A 19,818-nucleotide genomic window follows, 5' to 3' on the forward strand; every position below is an offset into this window, starting at 1 on the left:
TATATCCATTAAGATGAATATCCTTTGAATTTAATAATTTTCTATTAGATTTCTTGGTAGAAGTATAATAGCTCTTCCAAAGCCTTCAATTATATTTGTACTACTAGAAATAATGTTAATATTGACTTCTTACATAACCAAATAAGAGAAAATTTATTACTCTTGAGAATTGTATGAGTTTTTGCACTATTAGCAAAATACAATGTATTTATTAGTCTATACAAGAGTAATGCATACCAAGTGATCATACATATAATTAAATTCTAGTTGACATAATAACCTCAACTCGTTGTAGGTGTCACCCAAAATTATTTAACAAGTCATATTATCATATAATATCAAATAAAACTAACTCTAAACACCTTTGAACCTTTATATTTGTATAATATAATAAAATTAGAACCATAAATCCATGTGAAAACCCTTATTTCATTCTTACACAAAATATATATATTTTAATATATCATTAACTTAAAAGATATCCATTTATAATATATGTATAATATATAATATTGGTATTTGAAAAAGACAAAAAATCTATTTCTTAACACTCTGGTTACTAATGAAGTGATTAATGCTTCCATCTAGTTTAATAAAGAAAACAACGATATCAAGTGACATATCATAATCAAAATCACCATCTTCAGAAGCCAAGTATTTCTTTGTTTTTTTTTCGCATTTTTAAGATATTTTGGTGTACGACTAAAATGGTCTTTACCACCACAACAATAATATATATTTTAATCTTATTTGATATTATTTTCACCTTTTTCTTTTTTCTTTTTTACATTATTGTTCCACTGATGATAAAATGTTTTGTTTGAAATTTTCTTTATAAACATGTCCACTCTTATGATCACTAGTACAATCATGACTATGAAAATATGAATCAGATAGCGGGTCTCATTATTTTTCATCAAAAGAGTATTGTTTTATTCAACCACAAAAGAAGACATTAAATTAATTTAGAGTATTTGTGAAATCCCTTTTAAAAATATTATTATTATAGGAGTAAATTAGTTGCTGAGATGCTTTATTTCTTTCTTTAATGATATCAATAAGATCCATTGCATCTAAATGTATTTCAATATCTAATATCCAATATAAATAATTCTTCCTCCTAATATCAAGAGCCATAAATTTGAATGTTGCAATGATATATTCAAATACATAAAATATTTATAATAATAAGTTTCACATATGAAACTATAAAATTAATAAAATAACTTTAAATGTTAAAAAAGAATAATCAAATATAAATAATAATTATAATAATAATCATCATAATAATAACAATCATAATAAAAATATAATAATAATAATATAAAGATAAAATTGATAAAGTCGAATAATTCTTATCATAAAAATAAGAATACTAGTTGATGCATGCAAAACGTATTTTTAGAAAAAAAATTTCACTAACTTAAGTGGGTTAGAATATACTGCTGATAACGTGTTATAAAATATACAAATAATAAAAAAGGAAAAAAAACATAAAGAAAAGAGAATAAGAAAAATTGAAAATTAATTTTCTGTCTTATTACTTAAAAGAAAAGTCCTATCATAAAATATCTTATATTTTTTAAATATGGAATTTTATCTTATCCTCTGTAAAATTCAAATATAATATTGAATACTATTTTTCAATTTCATAAAATCTCTTATACTTTATTATTTAAAATCTAACTTAACTTAAAAGAAACAAATTAATTATATTATTTTGTATGACATGGCAATTAAATTATTTTTTAAAATATGTTATCAAGGTAGATACGGTTATAATCTATAAACTCTTTTTGTCCTTCAAAAATAATATATATATATATATATATATATATATATATATATATATATATATATATATATATATATAAATATATATATGTGTGTGTAATCGATTAATCAATATGAACGATTGAAAACAATAATAATATCGGAGAAGAAAGTAATCATATTTTAATAAGAACCACATGACCCTCGTGGAACATACAAATGACGGTAGTCTATATATATATATATATATATATATATATATATATATATATATATATATATATATATATATATATATATAATTTGTAAGAAAATTATATTTTGTCTTTCATAGAAATTCTTTAATTATACTTAAGTTCATTCACTAGGCTTGTAAGGTATGTTATTTTGGATTTTTTACGTCTGTTCCCGACCTGATATTTATTTGGGTGATGTTGATGGGATGTCGAACCCTAGATCGACGACGTCTAACCTGTACAAGTCAGACATTTATATAGACGTCCGATCTGTACAGGTTAAACGTCTATATAGACGTCTGACTGAGCTCCCACCAGGGTCTTAGACGTCTGTTGCCACCCCTAATTAGACGTTTGACCTGTACAGATCGGACGTTTATTGCAGAGGCTGAGCTCGCGCCAGGGTCTTAGACGTCTGCTACCACCCCCAATTAGACGTTTATATAAACGTCATCAAATACTAATTTAATCGGAGCAAAACGAAGTTAAACGGTCCAAAAGAGAGAAAACACACCTGGAAAATGCAAAAACAAGAGGAGGAAGATGATGAACAGTGCGCGTAACTACCCGCGAGTTCGCGTTGCAGTAATAAAATGCATTTAGACGTCAGGGCCCCTCCCAAACAGACATCTATATGCATTGAAACGTCAGGGGCCCTCTCAAGTCGACGTTTAAAGCATTTAAAAATTTAAATTTGGCGGAGCCTTTAGGCGTTCGACATAAGGGGCCTTGGCGTCTAAGGTCCATTTAGAAGTCGGGGCTGTTTAGCCGATATTTAAGGGCAACGAAATAGGCACTTTTTACCTACTTCTGCAGGCCATTTGGCGTCCAACATAAGGGCTCAGACGTCAAATTCCTATTTAGACGTATGGGTGGCGGGTTCGGACGTCTAAATGACGAAAAAAAATGACTTCTAAGATTCTGACGCGACCATTTTGGCGTCAATGGAGTTGTGTGATGTCTAAATAGACTATAGACGTCAGACCCCCCAACTCGAACGTCTAATAGTTATAAAAAATTATTCTTTTTACTTTTATGTATCTTTTGTTGTAATATTAATATTATATTGCAAAAGTAAATTTTGAACGTTGACTTTGGAAGTTTTAGAACATTAATAATTTTTATTAGTCGACAACTTTAATTGTTTTAAAGAGGTGCAACGTTCAAACTTTTTTAAGAGCACAATCAAAATGGTTTAAGTGTTCTAACGTTAAAATATTTATTGTCTTTATTTTCTTTTAATGATTTTATTCTCCCCTAGCTCCATAAATAGAGAACTCTTCCTTCATTCCAAGACACACCAAAAACCACTTTTCTCATTCTCCTCTCTTCTTACTTTCATCTTCTTTTCCTCTTCTAAAATATTATGGGTTTATTTTATACTCTTTTTAGAGATCCTTGCTAGTTATGAGATCCTCAGAGATATTTTGGGAAGTTCCTGTTGTATCGTGGGGGACTTGCGCAATACACCGCGGATAAGTCCTTAGGGACAGTGAATATACACGCCTCAAGAAATGTTGTTCGTGATTATGTCAGCTTTTATACAACAATCTTAAGGACTTAGGGCTGCATCAACAACTCAATCCTGGAGGATCAAAACTTTGTTTTCCGAACTCAGACAATGTTTGTGAAACCCATAACTTCCGGAGGCTGTCAAGGTGCTTGCAGCAACGATGGCTTCTGATCACATTTCTAAGGACCACGGATGAGGACGAAGAAGATGAGGTACTTGAGTAAATTTTCGTATACTTTACCTATAAAGAGAAAAGCACAACCAGGTATTTTCTCGTTTACCAATCTTAAATATTTTAAAATTATGGAGGTGTAGGTAATTTTACTTAATTACTCGAAAAAATAAATTTTGGTTTTTCACCTAATGATTTGATAGTATTCTAAATTTGAAAATGGTGATTGTGTCATTATATATTTGTATGTGGATGACATATTAAATTTTGGTACACGCAATGAGATTGTCGCTAGAACTAAATTGTTTCTAAGGATCAAACTTTGACATGAAAGACATGGGTGAAGCCAATATGATTTTAGGTATTACAATCATAAGGAAGGGAGATAGTATATTATTATCTCAAGAACAATATATTGAGAAACTTCTTAAGAAGTTTGGGTTTTATGACTTAAAACCAGTGAGTACCCCTTATGATGCTAATTCTAAATTAATGAAAAATAAAGGAGAATCATTATCTCAGCCTCAATATGCCCAGATAATTGGGAGCTTACTGCACTTGATGAGCTTTTCTAGACCTGATATTGCTTATGCAGTAGGTAGACTGAGTAGGTACACTCAATGTCTAAATCAGAAACATTGGGATGCACTTGCTAGGCTTATGAGATACTTAAGAGGTTCAATGGATTATACCATTGAATATAGTGGATTTCTCATTGTACTAGAAGGGTACAATGATGCTAATTGGATCTCTGATTCAGATGAGACAAAATCCACTAGTGGTTATGTAATCACACTTGGGGGTGGTGCGATTACATGGAGATCAACCATGCAAACAATTATTGCAAGATCAACCATGGAATCTAAGTTTGTTGCTCTTGAGATGGCTGGTAATGAGGGTGAGTGGTTGAAAAACTTCTTAGCGAACATTCCACTAGGAATGAAACCAACCCCATCGGTATCAATACACTGTGATTGCCAATCGACAATATCTATAGCTAAAAACAAGAATTAAAATGGAAAGAATAGACATATTCAATTGAGACACAATTTGGTGAAGCAGCTGCTATAGAGTGAAACTATTTCCATTGATTATGTGAAGTCAGAATGGAATCTAGCAGTTCCTCTGAAAAAACCCCTAGGAAGACAAATGATATTAGAAACATCAAGGAGAATGGAACTTAAGCCACTTGCAAACAAACAAGTGATGGTAACCCAACCTTTGTGATTGGAGATCCCATGAATAAGGTTCATATGGGTAAAAACAAGTCACTTGTTAGTTCTGATAGCACTAAATTGATTTTAATCAATTATGTCCCTTCCTATGGTGTGTGTGAAAGTGCTAGAGACTGCATTATTGAGAGGCTAAACTTTGTTATTAAAATTCTATGTGGTGAAAGAATTTTAGTTTAAACAAAGTTTTTAATGATTTTCATATCCCTTATGGGTGGTGTATGATTTGCAGCATACACTTGATGAAATCACCTATATGAGTGTCAAGTGGGGCCGCTTGCATGAGATCTTGGCATGATCTCTATAGCACTCATGAATACCGGGCATGCACATGGCCTATTAAGCGCAACACAGCGATAACAACAAGGGTTGTGGGGGTGTATTGTGATTGAGAAACCTCTAATACACGTCAAGTATTTTTGGTTCATATAGCTTGTTATACCAACTACACTGTGTGTTAAGTATCTCAGTCTAAGACTGGTTCATATAGCTTGCTATACATGCATTACATCCTATGACACCCAGAATAAAAGTTTCTTATCTTTCTTTTAATGTTTGAATTAAAGACATTTTGTTCTTTGCAACTTTTGCAATATGTGAGGGATTGCTGTAATATATTAATATTATATTGCAAAAGTAAATTCTGAACGTTGGCTTTGGAAGTTTTAGAACATTAATAATTGTTAGGTTTAAACCCTCCCTTGGTCCTTATATTTGTATGGAAATCTCAGTTCAGTCCTCATTTTTTCATCTGTCTCAATTGGGTCATATTTTTTGTAAAAATGAACACATTTTACCCTAACCGTTAACTGGTCTCAAACGGTGTTAAATTAAGACCACGTGGTGCAGAGAGAATGTGTTGATGTGTGATGTGACATAATTTACTGGAGTGTTTTGATTAAATAAATAGTGGTGATGTGACATTATTTACTTCTCTTTATTTAATATTTTTAAAACCAAGTTTTATTTATTTTTTACTTACTTTATAAAAGATTTTTTTTAAGTTTCACCACCTACAGTGGGTTAGAACACAATTATTCTTCAGAATTAAATTAGTTTATTTTTAATTATTTATTTTATTTATTTGATAATTTTTATTTAATATTTTAATTTTCAAGTTTTACACAATATTTTAATATTATCTTTTTTCTTTAAAAATAAATACATAAATATTAATTTTTATAAAAAACTATTTAAAATAATTTTTTAATGTAATCATTAGATATATAATTTTATTACTTTGAAAATTTAAAAATATAATATATATGTTGAATTTATTTAAATTTAAAAATAAAATAATTTTAAAAAAAAATATAATAAACATATTTTAGTTTAAAAAGAAATGTTTTCTCTCAAATAGTCATCTAAAAAATATTAAATAAGTTATTATTTTTATATAATAATTTGATATAATATAAAGAATTTTGTATATTAATATTCAATTAAAATACACATAATTTTTCTTATAAAAATTTTAAAATTAAAATACTAAATTTATAATAATTTAGTTCAAAATGACTAGTAAATATGATTAAATTGGATTATTAATTAAATTAATATATTTTTTAATATATTATTAATTAAATTGGATTATTAATATATTATTAATTAAATTAATATATTATTTTAATATAAAAAATTGAAGAGAAAATATGGTGATGTGACTTTAAGGATATTCACTTTAGGGATTTCAACACATTCTTTCTGCACGTAAATGAGGAACACACATTAACCCATTCTCTCTTAATTTAGCGCCGTTTGAGACCAGTTAACGGTTACGGTAAGATGTGTTCATTTTTACAAAAAAATATGACCCAATTAAGACAAATGAAAAAAATGAGGACCGATGGAGGGTTTAAACCTAATTTTTATTAGTTTCTAACGTTAAAATATTTATTGCCTTTATTTTCTTTTAATGATTTTATTCTTCTCTAACTCCTATAAATAGAGAACTCTTCCTCCATTTCAAGACACACCAAAAATAACTTTTCTCATTCTCCTCTAAATACACTGCAGAGAAGTCCTTAAGGACGGTGAATCTACACGTCTCATGAAATATTGTTCGTGATTATGTCAGCTTTTATACAATATCTTTTTGGTGTCCAATGGAGCTGTCTGACGTCCAAATAGACTACATACATCAGATCCCATATCGGACGTCTAAATACTCTTTTTAATTATAAAAATGTCACCAATCATTTTTTACATTGGATATTTGGGGTCAGACGTCTAAACGGTGACGTCAAAGACCTTTTCTACAATTTTAATTTATGAAGAACATATATTTTGTGTTTTTCTATTTTTCTCAAGTTAAAATACATGTGAAAAACATAAGTCACAAGTTTAACCAATTTTACATTTTCTCACCGATTTATTATTAAATTTTAAAATAAATAACTCATAGAATTTATTTTCATTCAGTTATAAACTTATTAATTATTACAATAACTATATTAAGTTATATTAAATTTTTTTTATTAATTAAGGTTATATAAAAATTTAAACCGAGAAAATTCATGGCGCCGTGATGATTAAACGTTTCTTTGCGTACGCTTTGTCTGAATCTAATATAATTCAAAATTTCCAATGTGTAAGTGTGAATAAAGAAAGTGTGTTGTATTTATCCATTTCTTTCTTATATCATATTGGAGAAGATATTATCATATCTGTCTGATTTGTGTAAAACCGCTGAAGTCAAATGGTGAATCGTTCTCGGAGTGTTGGTACCTGACGGAACAAAAAGGGGATCTCAATGGATAACACCAAACCTCTTATCGAACTGGAACCAGACGATGATGGCAGAATCAGAAGAACCGGTTCGTTTCCTTTCTAACTACCTCGAATCTTCAATTTCATCCCTGAGTTTGTATTGATTTCGTTTCTGAACACTAAAATATTTAGATTTGATCTCTAAATCAGTGGTTTTAAGTCTCTATACCCTCTGGAAGACTTGATTCTGGTTGCGTATTTATAAGTTGTTTTGAAAAATGAAATTGTTCTGAGTTGATATTTATGTGAGAGTAACTTTATGAACTGGTTGACGCTCTGGGAGAGAATTTTAATGATACAAAAGTTAAAACAAGTTAACAATTTCTAGAATGCGTATTAACTCGTTTATAGCACGAAAGGCCAAAACTGAAACAGCCAAACTGTGTATCGTGACCAGATTTTGCTCTTCCAAATTGAGTGCACTTAACTCTCTCAACTCACTTTGGAAGTAAAATATACCGCAATGCCCGTTTAGGCCTAATCAACCTTATGTAAAATTGAGGTTTGCAAATTTCAGTTGTGTATTCTGTCACAGATATATGTAGTTGATATGAAATTTTCAATAAAATAACTTATCTTTGATAAGAAATTTAATAGTTGATGTATGATTTGTTAAACATGTATATACTATCAATAGTTGATTTTATCATGAATAATGGAAATTAGTTTCTTTATCTTCTTAATTGGGGTACTTATTTTAGAGAACTGAGATTCTTTTTGTGCATTTGTATACCTTAACCAGTGATCATACATACTTTACCTAAGAAATAAAGCATTCAAATCTAGATGAAGCTGCATATATTATTTGTGATGCTTGTGTTCTGTTTGCAGGGAATGTGTTGACGGCAAGCACACACATTATAACTGTGGTGGTAGGGGCAGGGGTGCTGGCTCTGGCATGGGCTATGGCACAACTAGGATGGATAGCTGGCATAGGAAGTATCGTGACCTTTTCAGCTATCTCTATTTTCACTTACAGTCTTGTAGCCGATTGTTACAGATATCCAGACCCTGTCACTGGCCAGAGAAATTATACTTATATGCAGGCTGTCAAGGCTTACTTAGGTATTCTAAATTTCCATAATTTAGTTAGTCCAGTACCTGTTTTTCTTTTTTTCTCCTAATCACTGCTTCCAATTAGTTTGTAAGATACATCTTTACTGCGAGAATTATTTACAACTAACTAATATACCCTAAAAATGGAAAACATCAGAGCTTGCAGCTCTGTTATGTTAAGAATCTAACTAGTTTTTCTTCATATACTCATTGAAAATAATAAAAGTTATTTGTTGTTATTGATAATTGGTATAAGTAACTCACATATCGAAATTATAATAAAAAACCTGATAATATTATCTAGGTATTTATGCTTCTTTTAATAATAAATCTTGGTAATTATTCTACTAAATAAAATGCATCCATTAATGAATATAGATTATAGATGAACTTAAATCATGAATAACATTTCATTCCTACTATTACTTTTAAGTATAATTTTTTTTTATAACGACTATAATTTAATGATCAGAGGACAAATGGAGGGGTGAGAATAAGACATACACACTAAATACTCTAGTTTAGAGTTTCCATATCTCTTTATTAGAACATTTTGATGTCCATTATAAGTCTTAGTGGAACAATTTTTGAAATGCATTTTTTCCTTTCCGAGCAAACTTGTGATTAGAATAGAAATAAAACAAAATGTTACGATACCATGATGTGGCTAAAGTTAGGTGATTTTCATTTCTATTTCTCTCTGCTACTTGAACTTATATTGGTATCATTGCCTTCAATTAAAAATTGTTGCTGTAAACTATGAATTTGTTAGAACTAAGTCATTATCTTTCTAAAACGTTTTTCCTATTAAATTTTTATATGTACATGTTTCACCTTTTTCAAGGATGGTCTATGCATTATGTTAGTTCTTCTCTCAAATAAATAAATTTGACACCTTCATTTAGATCTATCAGTTTTTGTCTTATCCATTAAATATGTTAACTTTAAATTGTTGAAATTTTGGTAATATCAGTTGGTTGTAATTTTATTCACTTTATTTCTATTATTATTTCAAATAATTCACATTTCAATAAAAAAGTTAACTTTGTAATGGGGACAATTTTGTTTCTTTTTATAGAAGTTCAGAATAGCATTATTTATTCTATTGTCATTTATATTTATTCCCTTCACTTAATATTTAATTAGTTTAAACATCATGCTTATAAGGTATAGAATTGAAAATCATAAAATAAAAGTATTTTAATTATTTTTTTTACAATGAAGAAAAGTTATAAAATTTATTTATTTATTTTAAAATATATTTATGCAAGTAAACCTAGAAAAAAATCTCTATTATTTTCTATTTAAAAAATGATGAAATAAATATTTTGATTGGTAGTGTTACTTGTATTAATTTGGTCTTGCTATTGTGGTAATAGGTGGAAGAATGCATGTGCTTTGTGGACTGGTTCAATATACCAAGCTCGCTGGGATCACGGTGGGCTACACAATAACTTCCTCGACAAGCTTGGTGTGCGTAATATAAAGCTTATTTACAAATTTATTTATTACGAAAATGCAAATGAGATTGCCAAGTCTAACTTCTTCCATACTTAAAATTTAGGTCTTGTGTTATTTGTGAATCATAATTGGAATTGCTTACAAAAATTACTTATCAATCAAAATTTTATTTTAACGAGATCCTAACTTGTAAGCAACTCCGGAAATTCTATTAATAGAATTGAATTAATCATTTAGAATACAACTATTAACTATAAAATGTAAAACTCTTTAATAGAAATCATTTAACCTGTTTTTTGTTTTATGGTGAATGATGATGCGTGTGATATGGCAGAGCAATAAGGAAAGCAATTTGTTTCCACAACGCTGGAAAAGCAGCTTCCTGCAAGTTTTCCAACAATCCCTTCATGATCGGCTTTGGGATTTTGCAAATTTTTTTGTCTCAGATTCCAAACTTTCACGAGCTTACATGGCTCTCAACTGCTGCTGCCATCACTTCTTTTGGTTATGTATTCATTGGTAGTGGGCTATGTCTATCGGTCGTCCTCTCAGGTAAGCGTTTTTCAGTTTTCACTATTAATTTTATCAAAATAATTGAATATTAGTCACCAAAATTTACTTATACAACTATCTGTTTTAGTTTTTCATTGTCGATATATGCGTTCTTCCCTTGATTCTAATTATTCATAGGTCAAAGATGATGTGTATGTTTTAAGAATATTGATAATATATTTTACTAAAATGTTATTATTATAAAATTAAAGATTAATTTTGAATTAATTAGTATTTAAATGTGGTGACGAATGAATTCTTTTGAAAACAAAACTATTAGTTTTTTGGATACTTTAAATAACAATTTTCTTAAACTAAACTAAAACTCCTAAAAGTATATGGTAATTTACACTAGCCACGTGATTAGGTAACTTTAGCTATATTGTGGTCGTTGAAAAGTGCAATAGTTTAATAGTATGGGTGCTGTGGATGTGGTTACGCGTGCCTATCATGTCATATGTGGAATGTGATTTCTTTTTCTCTTAAGTTTAAAGTGGAGAGGGAAATTATTTAAATTAAGGAAGGATGTTAAGTAAGTAGAAAGTAGAATGGTTTGAATTAAGAAAAAAAATAGAGAATAAACAAGTGTAAAGTTGATCACTGATTTAAGTGATGTGAGAAAATATGTTTTCATAAATTGATATATTTAAAAACAATCCTGGTACTCTTATATTAAAAATAAAATATTATTAAATATTAAGAAATATTTAAACCCCTGAGAGTTAAATAATACGTCTCCGTACGAGTTAAATAATACATCGTAATCTCTTCTTCTATACGCTGGTTGTCATTGATTATTTTACCAAGTAATCTCCTCTTCTATATGCTGGTTGTCATTGATTATTTATCAAGTGAGTATAGGTAGAATTCTTAATGATCACTACAGTCCAACAGGTGCAACAATTGAGGTGGAAAATTATATATTTGTCTCTCACGGTCATCACTGATAATGATTTGACAATTCCTTGATAAAAACTACGGAATTTTAGAAGAATTTAGGCATGAAACATGTCACCAGCTTAGTAGAACACCTTCAAACGGACGACCAAGCTGAAGTGACAACAAGTTAATAGTGGCTGAGCTTAAACGACATTTGGGAGAAATGAAGGGAGCTTGAGTGAACGAGTTACTTGAAGTTCTATGGGCTTATCAGTGTTTCTTGCATGGTATAACTAGAGAGACGTCTTTGAACCTAACGTATGTTACTGATGTCATGCTCCTAGTAGAGGTTGGTGAGCCTTCTCTTAGGAGGCAAGTACATGATATGAGCCTTAACGATGCACAACTCAGGGTGGAGTTGGACAACTTGGAGGAATGCAGGGAAGTTGTCGTCGTGCGGGCAGAATCATATAAGACGGTGATAGCACGAAGATACAACTCCAAGGTCAGAACGAGGTGCTTCAACGCGGAAGACTCAATATGGAGGAAGACCTGTGAAGCTGATAAGAAACCAACGCATGGTAAGCTCGCACCAAATTAGGAAGGGCATTTCAGGATCATAAAAGATATGAAGAACAAAACATATCACTTGGAATGCCCGAATGACAAGAGCTTCCCCAACACTTAGAATGCTTCACATTGAAAGTTTTACTTCAGCTAATGATTGTAATGTATGACCAATATTCTCTTTCTTAAAGGAAGCAATAAAATCAGGTTATAGGACATTGTGCACAACTACATCTCAATCCTCCAACAAGTCAGTCAAGGAAGAGTTCACCCAAGTGAACCTCTACTGATCTAATGTCGAGTTGGACATGGAAGAGTTCTTCAAAGAACCTCGATTGTTCGGTCCAATCGCAACAGGTCGAGCAAGGAAGAGTTCACCTAAGTGAACCCCTGCTAATCTAACGTCGAGTTGGACACGGAAGAGTTATGCAAAGAACCCCGACTACTTGGTCTAATCGCAATAGGTCAGTCAAGGAAGAGTTCACCCAAGTAAACCCTTGCCGCACCTCCAACAAGTCGGTCAAGGAAGAGTTCATTCAAGTGAATCCCTGTCGATCCAATGTCGAGTTGGACACAAAAGAATTCTGCAAAGAACCCCGACCGCTTAATCCAATTGCAACAAGTCGGTCAAGGAAGACTTCACCCAAGTGAACCCCTGTCGATCTAATGCCGAGTTTGACACGGAAGAGTTCTATAAAGAACTCTGGTTGCTCAGTCCAATTGCAACAGGTTGGTTAAGGAAGAGTTCACCTAAATGAACCCCTATCAATCTAATGCCGAGTTGGAGACGAAAGAGTTCTGTAAAGAACCTCGACCGCTTGGTCCAATCGCAACAGGTCGACCAAGGAAGAGTTCACCCAAATAAACTCTTGTTGCATCTCCAATAAGTCAGTCAAGGAAGATGGTAAAGGAAGATGGGAAGTGTAGGAGTTACATCCAGTGTTGAACACAACGCCCTGAAGACCTACAACCACGCCCAGCTTTTCAGATGCAATTGGGTGGGTGCAACATTCAACTCCCGCAACACACCCTTCTAGTCGACCACAACTTGAACCTCAACTATGACTAGGATGGTCAACTACTAGCTCGGAGAGCAAGCTAGTGAGCCTGAACGGTCACGAAATAGACTGGCCCGCCAAGCACCAACTCAGATAGTTAAGCACCAACTTGAATAAGACGCCATTGAGCCCGGACGATCACCAAACAGACCGACCGACCATGCATTAGACCGAGTGATCAACCACCAACCCGGTGAACAAGCCATTGAATTCGGATAATCACCTAGCATATTGAATTGGACTGAACAATACTAGAGCATATTAACCTTATAACTGATTAACGCAAAGTTAAAGTATGATTATTCACATTTGGATTGTAATTAGACCAACTTTAATAAAAAACTCACTACAAAACCTATAAATAAAAGTTTGAGATAAAAAGGTAGGTTACAACTCAAGGTTGTTAAACTTGTTATTTATGTAAACTCATGGAAGTCTTGCAAACTCATATTATGAACTCGATCCGGAAACTTATGAAACTTATGAGTTTACATTAGATAAAAGAAAAAATATTAAAATATTTATAAATAATAAAATAATATATTTTTATGTGATATTATACATTTTTATGTTTTTTATTGAAATATCATTAATATTATAATTAGTTGATGATATTATATTTTTAAATATTTTTTAATTATTTGGCTGAATATCCTATTTTGTCCCCAGTTTCGCTCGAAAATGTCAAATTAGTCCATCCTTTAAAAAATGCGTTAATTACGTCCTCACTTAATAAAATTTGCATCAATGAAATCCCTTCCGTTAAATCCGTACAAACGGCGTTAATTATTTTTCTCTCTTATTAAGTAACGTCGTTTGTACGGATTTAACTGAAGGGATTTTATTGATGCAAATTTTATTAAGTGAGGACGTAATTGACGCATTTTTTAAAGGATGGACTAATTTGACATTTTCGAGGGAAACTGGGGACAAAATAGGGTATTAAGCCTAATTATTTTTTATAATAAATTTTATTAATTTTACTTATCATACAAAAAATTGCTTGAACTTTGATATGCAAAGACTTACGAGAAACCCTACTTTACAAATTTCATCTTCTATGACTCTAGAAGGAAGGCAGCATAGGAACATCGCAAATCACAAACACTACTGCAAACATGAATACCCATGAGCGCGAGCACCCACAAATGCAAGCTCCCACATGCGACGAAGACTGAGTGACTACAACAACATGCACCACGACAAGAAAGGATCCAACAAATGCACGATGGAGAGTGCTTTAGAAGAAGGAATGAAGAAGGGGTTGAATTAGAAAACACTAAAACCCTAATTCCAAAGAGTTTTCTCCGCAATGAGTATGACCGAGTGATATGAGTCTATATTAAATTTTACCGAGTTCACTTAATGAGTTTGCTTTCGAGTTGACTCGGAAGCAATGAGTAAGAACCTAACTTTGAGATCCAAGTATTTTTCTACGGATTCATATGATCGATGTGGAAACACTCAAGACCAGTCAGGACACATAGGAGACCACCTAGGAGACCGTTTACAGGACAACACTTGTACCTAACTCAACAGAGACAGTACAATTGACCTTGGCCTCCTCATACCCGAAACAGAGAGTTTATACAAAATCAATTTCTACGCAAGTTAATTTTAAATTGTAGAGAAATTAATTCTATTTCTTTTAACTTTTACGAGGAAATTTGTAGAAATATATCCTTAATCCTTGAATGATCAATTACTTCCTTATTGTTTCGTTTGATTTTGGAGACAAAAAGAAGTAATTACAATTTGAATTTGGGTGTACAGGAAAAGGAGCTGCAACCAGCATAACCGGAACCAAACTACCCGTAGAAGATAAACTTTTGAAGGTCTTCACTGCAATGGGAAACATAGCTCTTGCGTGCACTTACGCTACTGTCGTTTATGATATCATGGTACTCATTCAACACTATTTTTAATACTGGATTGCAGTTTGTTGAAAATCATTATGATAAAATGAGTAATGAAATTCATTAAAACTTGTAATTTTAATCAACTTCAACCTATCACCATCACAGAAAGAGTGTTAAAATAATGAAGTATGGTTTACATTCTCCTTTTAATAAATGAACAAAAGGATACAGAGATTCCAGTAATGAAGTTATAGCAAATTGGAATTATAGTTGTTAAAGTACTGAATACCATTATTTGATGATGTTTTTGCTCAGGACACATTAAAGTCACATCCAGCAGAAAATAAACAAATGAAAAGGGCCAACGTGCTAGGGGTGACAGCAATGACAATATTGTTCTTGCTGTGCAGTGGCCTTGGCTATGCTGCTTTTGGAGACAACACTCCTGGGAACATCTTGACCGGATTTACCGAACCCTTCTGGTTGGTCGCACTGGGGAACGGATGCATCGTAATGCACATGATTGGAGCATATCAGGTTGGATCATTATTTTTCCAGAGCTCCAATTTCTTTTTCAGCTTTCAAAACTATGATACTCAACTTTTTAATTTGATCGAAATTTTATTGAAATATATGTTTTTAATCCGTGACACTAATCTGTTTAGTTTACTGCGATACTGCTACGTGTAAATAAGAAATTTGTCACTCAAACGTAAGGGCAAACCATCAGTGCAATTTTTTTGTTCAAAATTACCAAGCTGGACAGGTTTCAAAAGAATTACGAAAATAACAAATTCTGTTAGTTGGATATAATTTGATTGTGAAGAAATCCTATTAGTTTAACACAAATTTTGACTCAGTTTATATCATAATATGCTATGACTTCTTTACCAAGCTATTTTTGTAAATTTTTTAAAATGTCCATTTCGGTAATTTTGAAAACAATTAGTACGTGTTTTGTCTTGTCCAAAGGTAAAATACGGAAAATATAAAATTCAATGAATAATATTTAATTGAACCTTTTATCTACGCTTAGAAAAATTAAACTTTTGTTCCGTCCTACAAAATTTGATTAGTTTAATTCCATTTTCTTATTAATTTGATTTTTCTTAATTTAATTGTACAATTTTAATTTACTAGTTAACTTGACATGCAATATTTAATGTAATAATGACGTAATAATGTGTTGTATTATCACATCAACGTATTTATATTTACATGACATTTTATTATCACTTTTTTCGTTCACTATTACGCATTAGGAGATCAAATCTAAAAAAAACAACCTATATGAGGACCAAATTGGTAAAATGATTATGAAAGAACGAAAAATGCAATTAAATATAAAATGACGGACCAAGTGATTTTTTTAATAGTTGATTTTAGACATATAACTACATTTTAAGGGGAAAATAGATATGATTTTTCGACAATTAAAGTTAGTAAATTTGAGTATTTTTGTCCAATAAAGTGTCATTTGGTTACAGGTGATGGGTCAACCATTCTTTCGTATAGTTGAAATGGGTGCCAACATGGTGTGGCCAGATTCAGATTTCATAAACAAGGAATATTCATTCATGATGGGTAATGTAATGGTTCGTTTCAACTTGTTCAGGTTAGTTTGGAGGACAATTTTTGTGATATTTGCCACAGTCCTTGCCATGGTAATGCCATTTTTCAGTGAGGTTCTTTCCCTCCTTGGTGCAATTGGGTTCGGGCCTTTAGTAGTCTTTTTTCCCATACAAATGCACATTGCCCAGAAACAGATTAGAAAACTATCACTCAGGTGGTACTGCCTCCAATTTTTAAGTTGCCTGGGCTTCATTATTTCAGTGACTGCTGTGATCGGTTCAATTCATGGGATTATTCAGGATTTCCACAAAACCAATCTTTTCATGTATAAACAATAGTCCCTTTTGATAACAATTGCAACTTTTTTTTTCTTTTTTTTATAGTTATTCCTTAGATGTTGTTTACTTGCACAGACCTAACATGATTAATACAAATATTGTTCTATAAAAATGGTTGTCAATTTCCATTTTGTGCACCTTGTAACTATTTAAACAAAGAAGATGAATGATTGAATAAAAAAATATATATCTAAAAATAGATTGTTGTAACCCAGAGATATGGAGAAGACCTATAAAAGTAGAATATTCAAAGTTGTATTTTGCTCTTCCATAAGTTTTAAAACTCTTATTTATATTCATGTCAACCTTAGCTAAACCTTAATCGGGCAGTCACCCCTTAGTTTCCTCTCGTAATTAAATTATGAATTCAATTATTTCTTCCTCAAAGTGATAGTATGAATGAGATCTAGTGATGACCACCTGCGTTCACATATTAGTTAGTTAGTGCTCATTACTAGATGCGGTTACTTTATTAAAAGAAGAATTATTAAAACAAATATAATTAATTAAGCAAGATTATTGGAACTTATTAGGATATTGGCATACAAACAATCACATAAATTACTTAAGTTGTTTGATGTGTTGTAGAACTTGGCAGTGGTGAATGATAGAGATCTCAACAAATATCTTCTTCTGTAGCAGTTTTTAGTTTTTCCCCTTTTGTATATATTCCTTGCTTCCGCTTGTAACTCTACACACTTTGCTTCATTCTCAATAAAATTTGTCTCTTGAGTCTTTTATTAAACACTTACATGGTATCAGTTTGAAGATCTCTTCTTCTCTCATGGCCACCCCGATTTCTACCTCCGATCATCTTTCTAATCCTGTCAACTCTTTGTTTCTTCATCCTGGTGAGAACCCAGTCAGTGAAGGACCTATTACCATACAACCTAGTAGTCTTAGGCTCATGCTAAGAGCCTAACAAGGGGTCAGTAGAGAGCCTTTCATCGCACAATCCACCAACCTTGAGTGCATGCTAAGAGACTAAAGAAGGGTAAAGAAAGTGTATCCATTACACAATCCTCTAAAGTTGGCCATTTGGTCTAATTCATGACTTTAGCCTAACCGAGATGGATGAGGCGAACAATGGCAACAACGTAAACAACCTCATATGTGAGTCGAGTCCAAATTTGGCCGAATCGAGTTATGTTCATGTTAAGTTGAGTCAAGTTGGACTTGCATAAGATTGAGTTGATGTAAACCCACATTAGGACAAGTTGAGTTGGAGGCACTTCAGGGGGAGTCAACCTTGGATCAAGTCAAGTGAGGCCATATTGGTTCTGAACAAGTCAGACTCACATTGCTTTGAGTCAAATTGGGCCATCTTGGTTTGCATTAAGTTGAGTAGAGTCAGATACACATTGGGTCGAGTGAAGTCATACTTACATAAGTTGAGTCAAGTTAGACCATGACAAGTTGAATCAAGTAGGGGAAACCTCTAATGATGTTGAGTTAGGTCCACTTTAAGTCAAGTCGAGTCATGTAGCACCCACCTTGGGTTGATTCAAGTTAGGTCTACCTCAGTCTTAGTCAACTCAGGGCTACCTTGGGAAAGTATAGTTAAGCCCACATTAGTTGAGTCAAGTTGGACCCTGGTTGAGTCAAGCCCACTTGAGCCCATGTTGGGTTGATTCGAGTCTAGTTGAACCTATGTCGGGTCGAGTTAAGTCGATATTAGAACCAAACAATACAAATCTCATTAGACAAATCTATTTTTCAGAGTGGTGCAACGGAATGGTTAGCATGTATAATAAACCAAGAGGGGGTGAATTGGTTTCTTATCGCAAATAATACCTTAATAATTTTCTCGTAAAATATAAATTCCTTAACAACAATTTAAACAAATTAAAGAGTAATGAAGAGAGAAAATTGCATAGGTGATTTTTATACTGGTTCGGATTACACAGATCCTACGTCTAGTTGTTAATCTGAAATGAGAATTAACGTTACACTATCACAAACCAATAAACTGTTACAATCACAAAGAAAACAACACAATTAAGGTTAGAACACCTCTCTTGTTACCACAAGAGATGAAACTCACTTTCCCTGAAACCCACAAGGGATAAATACCTCCTCTGAATGCTTCATGAAGGATGAACAACTCCTTTGAATCTTCACAAAGGTTGACAGGCTTTAACTCAACAATAGCAACAACACTCAATCACAACTCCTGTGAAAGTTCTCGCTCTATGCCAACACCATGTTCTCAAAGTCAATGCACAAAGAGTTGCACAAACCTTAGAACACTTATCATAACACAAAGCATATAAGAATTTTGAATACAATATATTTTGTATTTTAGAATGAGAGTCTCAATCCAAATTATAGATATCTCACTCAAGGATACCTCTAAAAATCTGTTATTAGCTAATTAACGTGTGATAATCAATTATCCACTTATGGTAATCGATTATGCATTTAATGAATGCACAATGGTAAAAAACTTGCTTAAAAATTTTCATAATTACTCGTGATAATCGATTATGGCAAGTCATAATTGATTGCTAATAATCGATTATTATAAGTTGATAATCGATTATCTTGAGTATAAAATGAGGTTTTCTGATTGAAAACAAATTTTAACGCAAACTAAGACAAACAATACATAGAATTAAAGATAAACCACATCCTATACATAAATCTACTAAACTACAAAAACTTTAATATAAAACAAGTCTTCATGAAGATCTTCTTTCAACTTGAACACTTGAGACTTAATTTTGGGCATCATCAAAACTTCTAAACTTCATCTTTATGCTAACACTATTGAGCAGGCAA

General features: G+C 31.9%; 1 protein-coding gene across 1 annotated transcript; it reads left to right on the forward strand.

Annotated features, from left to right (window-relative positions):
- The first annotated feature begins 7,529 nt into the window (after positions 1-7,529).
- On the forward strand, positions 7,530-17,168 carry LOC124842877 (amino acid permease 1-like). The gene is made up of 7 exons (XM_088102466.1): positions 7,530-7,742; positions 8,527-8,760; positions 10,131-10,224; positions 10,547-10,764; positions 15,042-15,169; positions 15,443-15,664; positions 16,615-17,168. Exons 1-7 carry the CDS (start codon positions 7,679-7,681, stop codon positions 17,035-17,037), a joined length of 1,383 nt encoding a protein of 460 aa, XP_087958592.1. The 5' UTR covers positions 7,530-7,678; the 3' UTR covers positions 17,038-17,168.
- The last annotated feature ends 2,650 nt before the right edge of the window (positions 17,169-19,818 follow it).

Source organism: Vigna umbellata, chromosome 1 (assembly GCF_029865625.1).
Source record: "Vigna umbellata cultivar VRB3 chromosome 1, Vumbellata_1.0, whole genome shotgun sequence".
Taxonomy (NCBI): Eukaryota; Viridiplantae; Streptophyta; class Magnoliopsida; order Fabales; family Fabaceae; genus Vigna; species Vigna umbellata.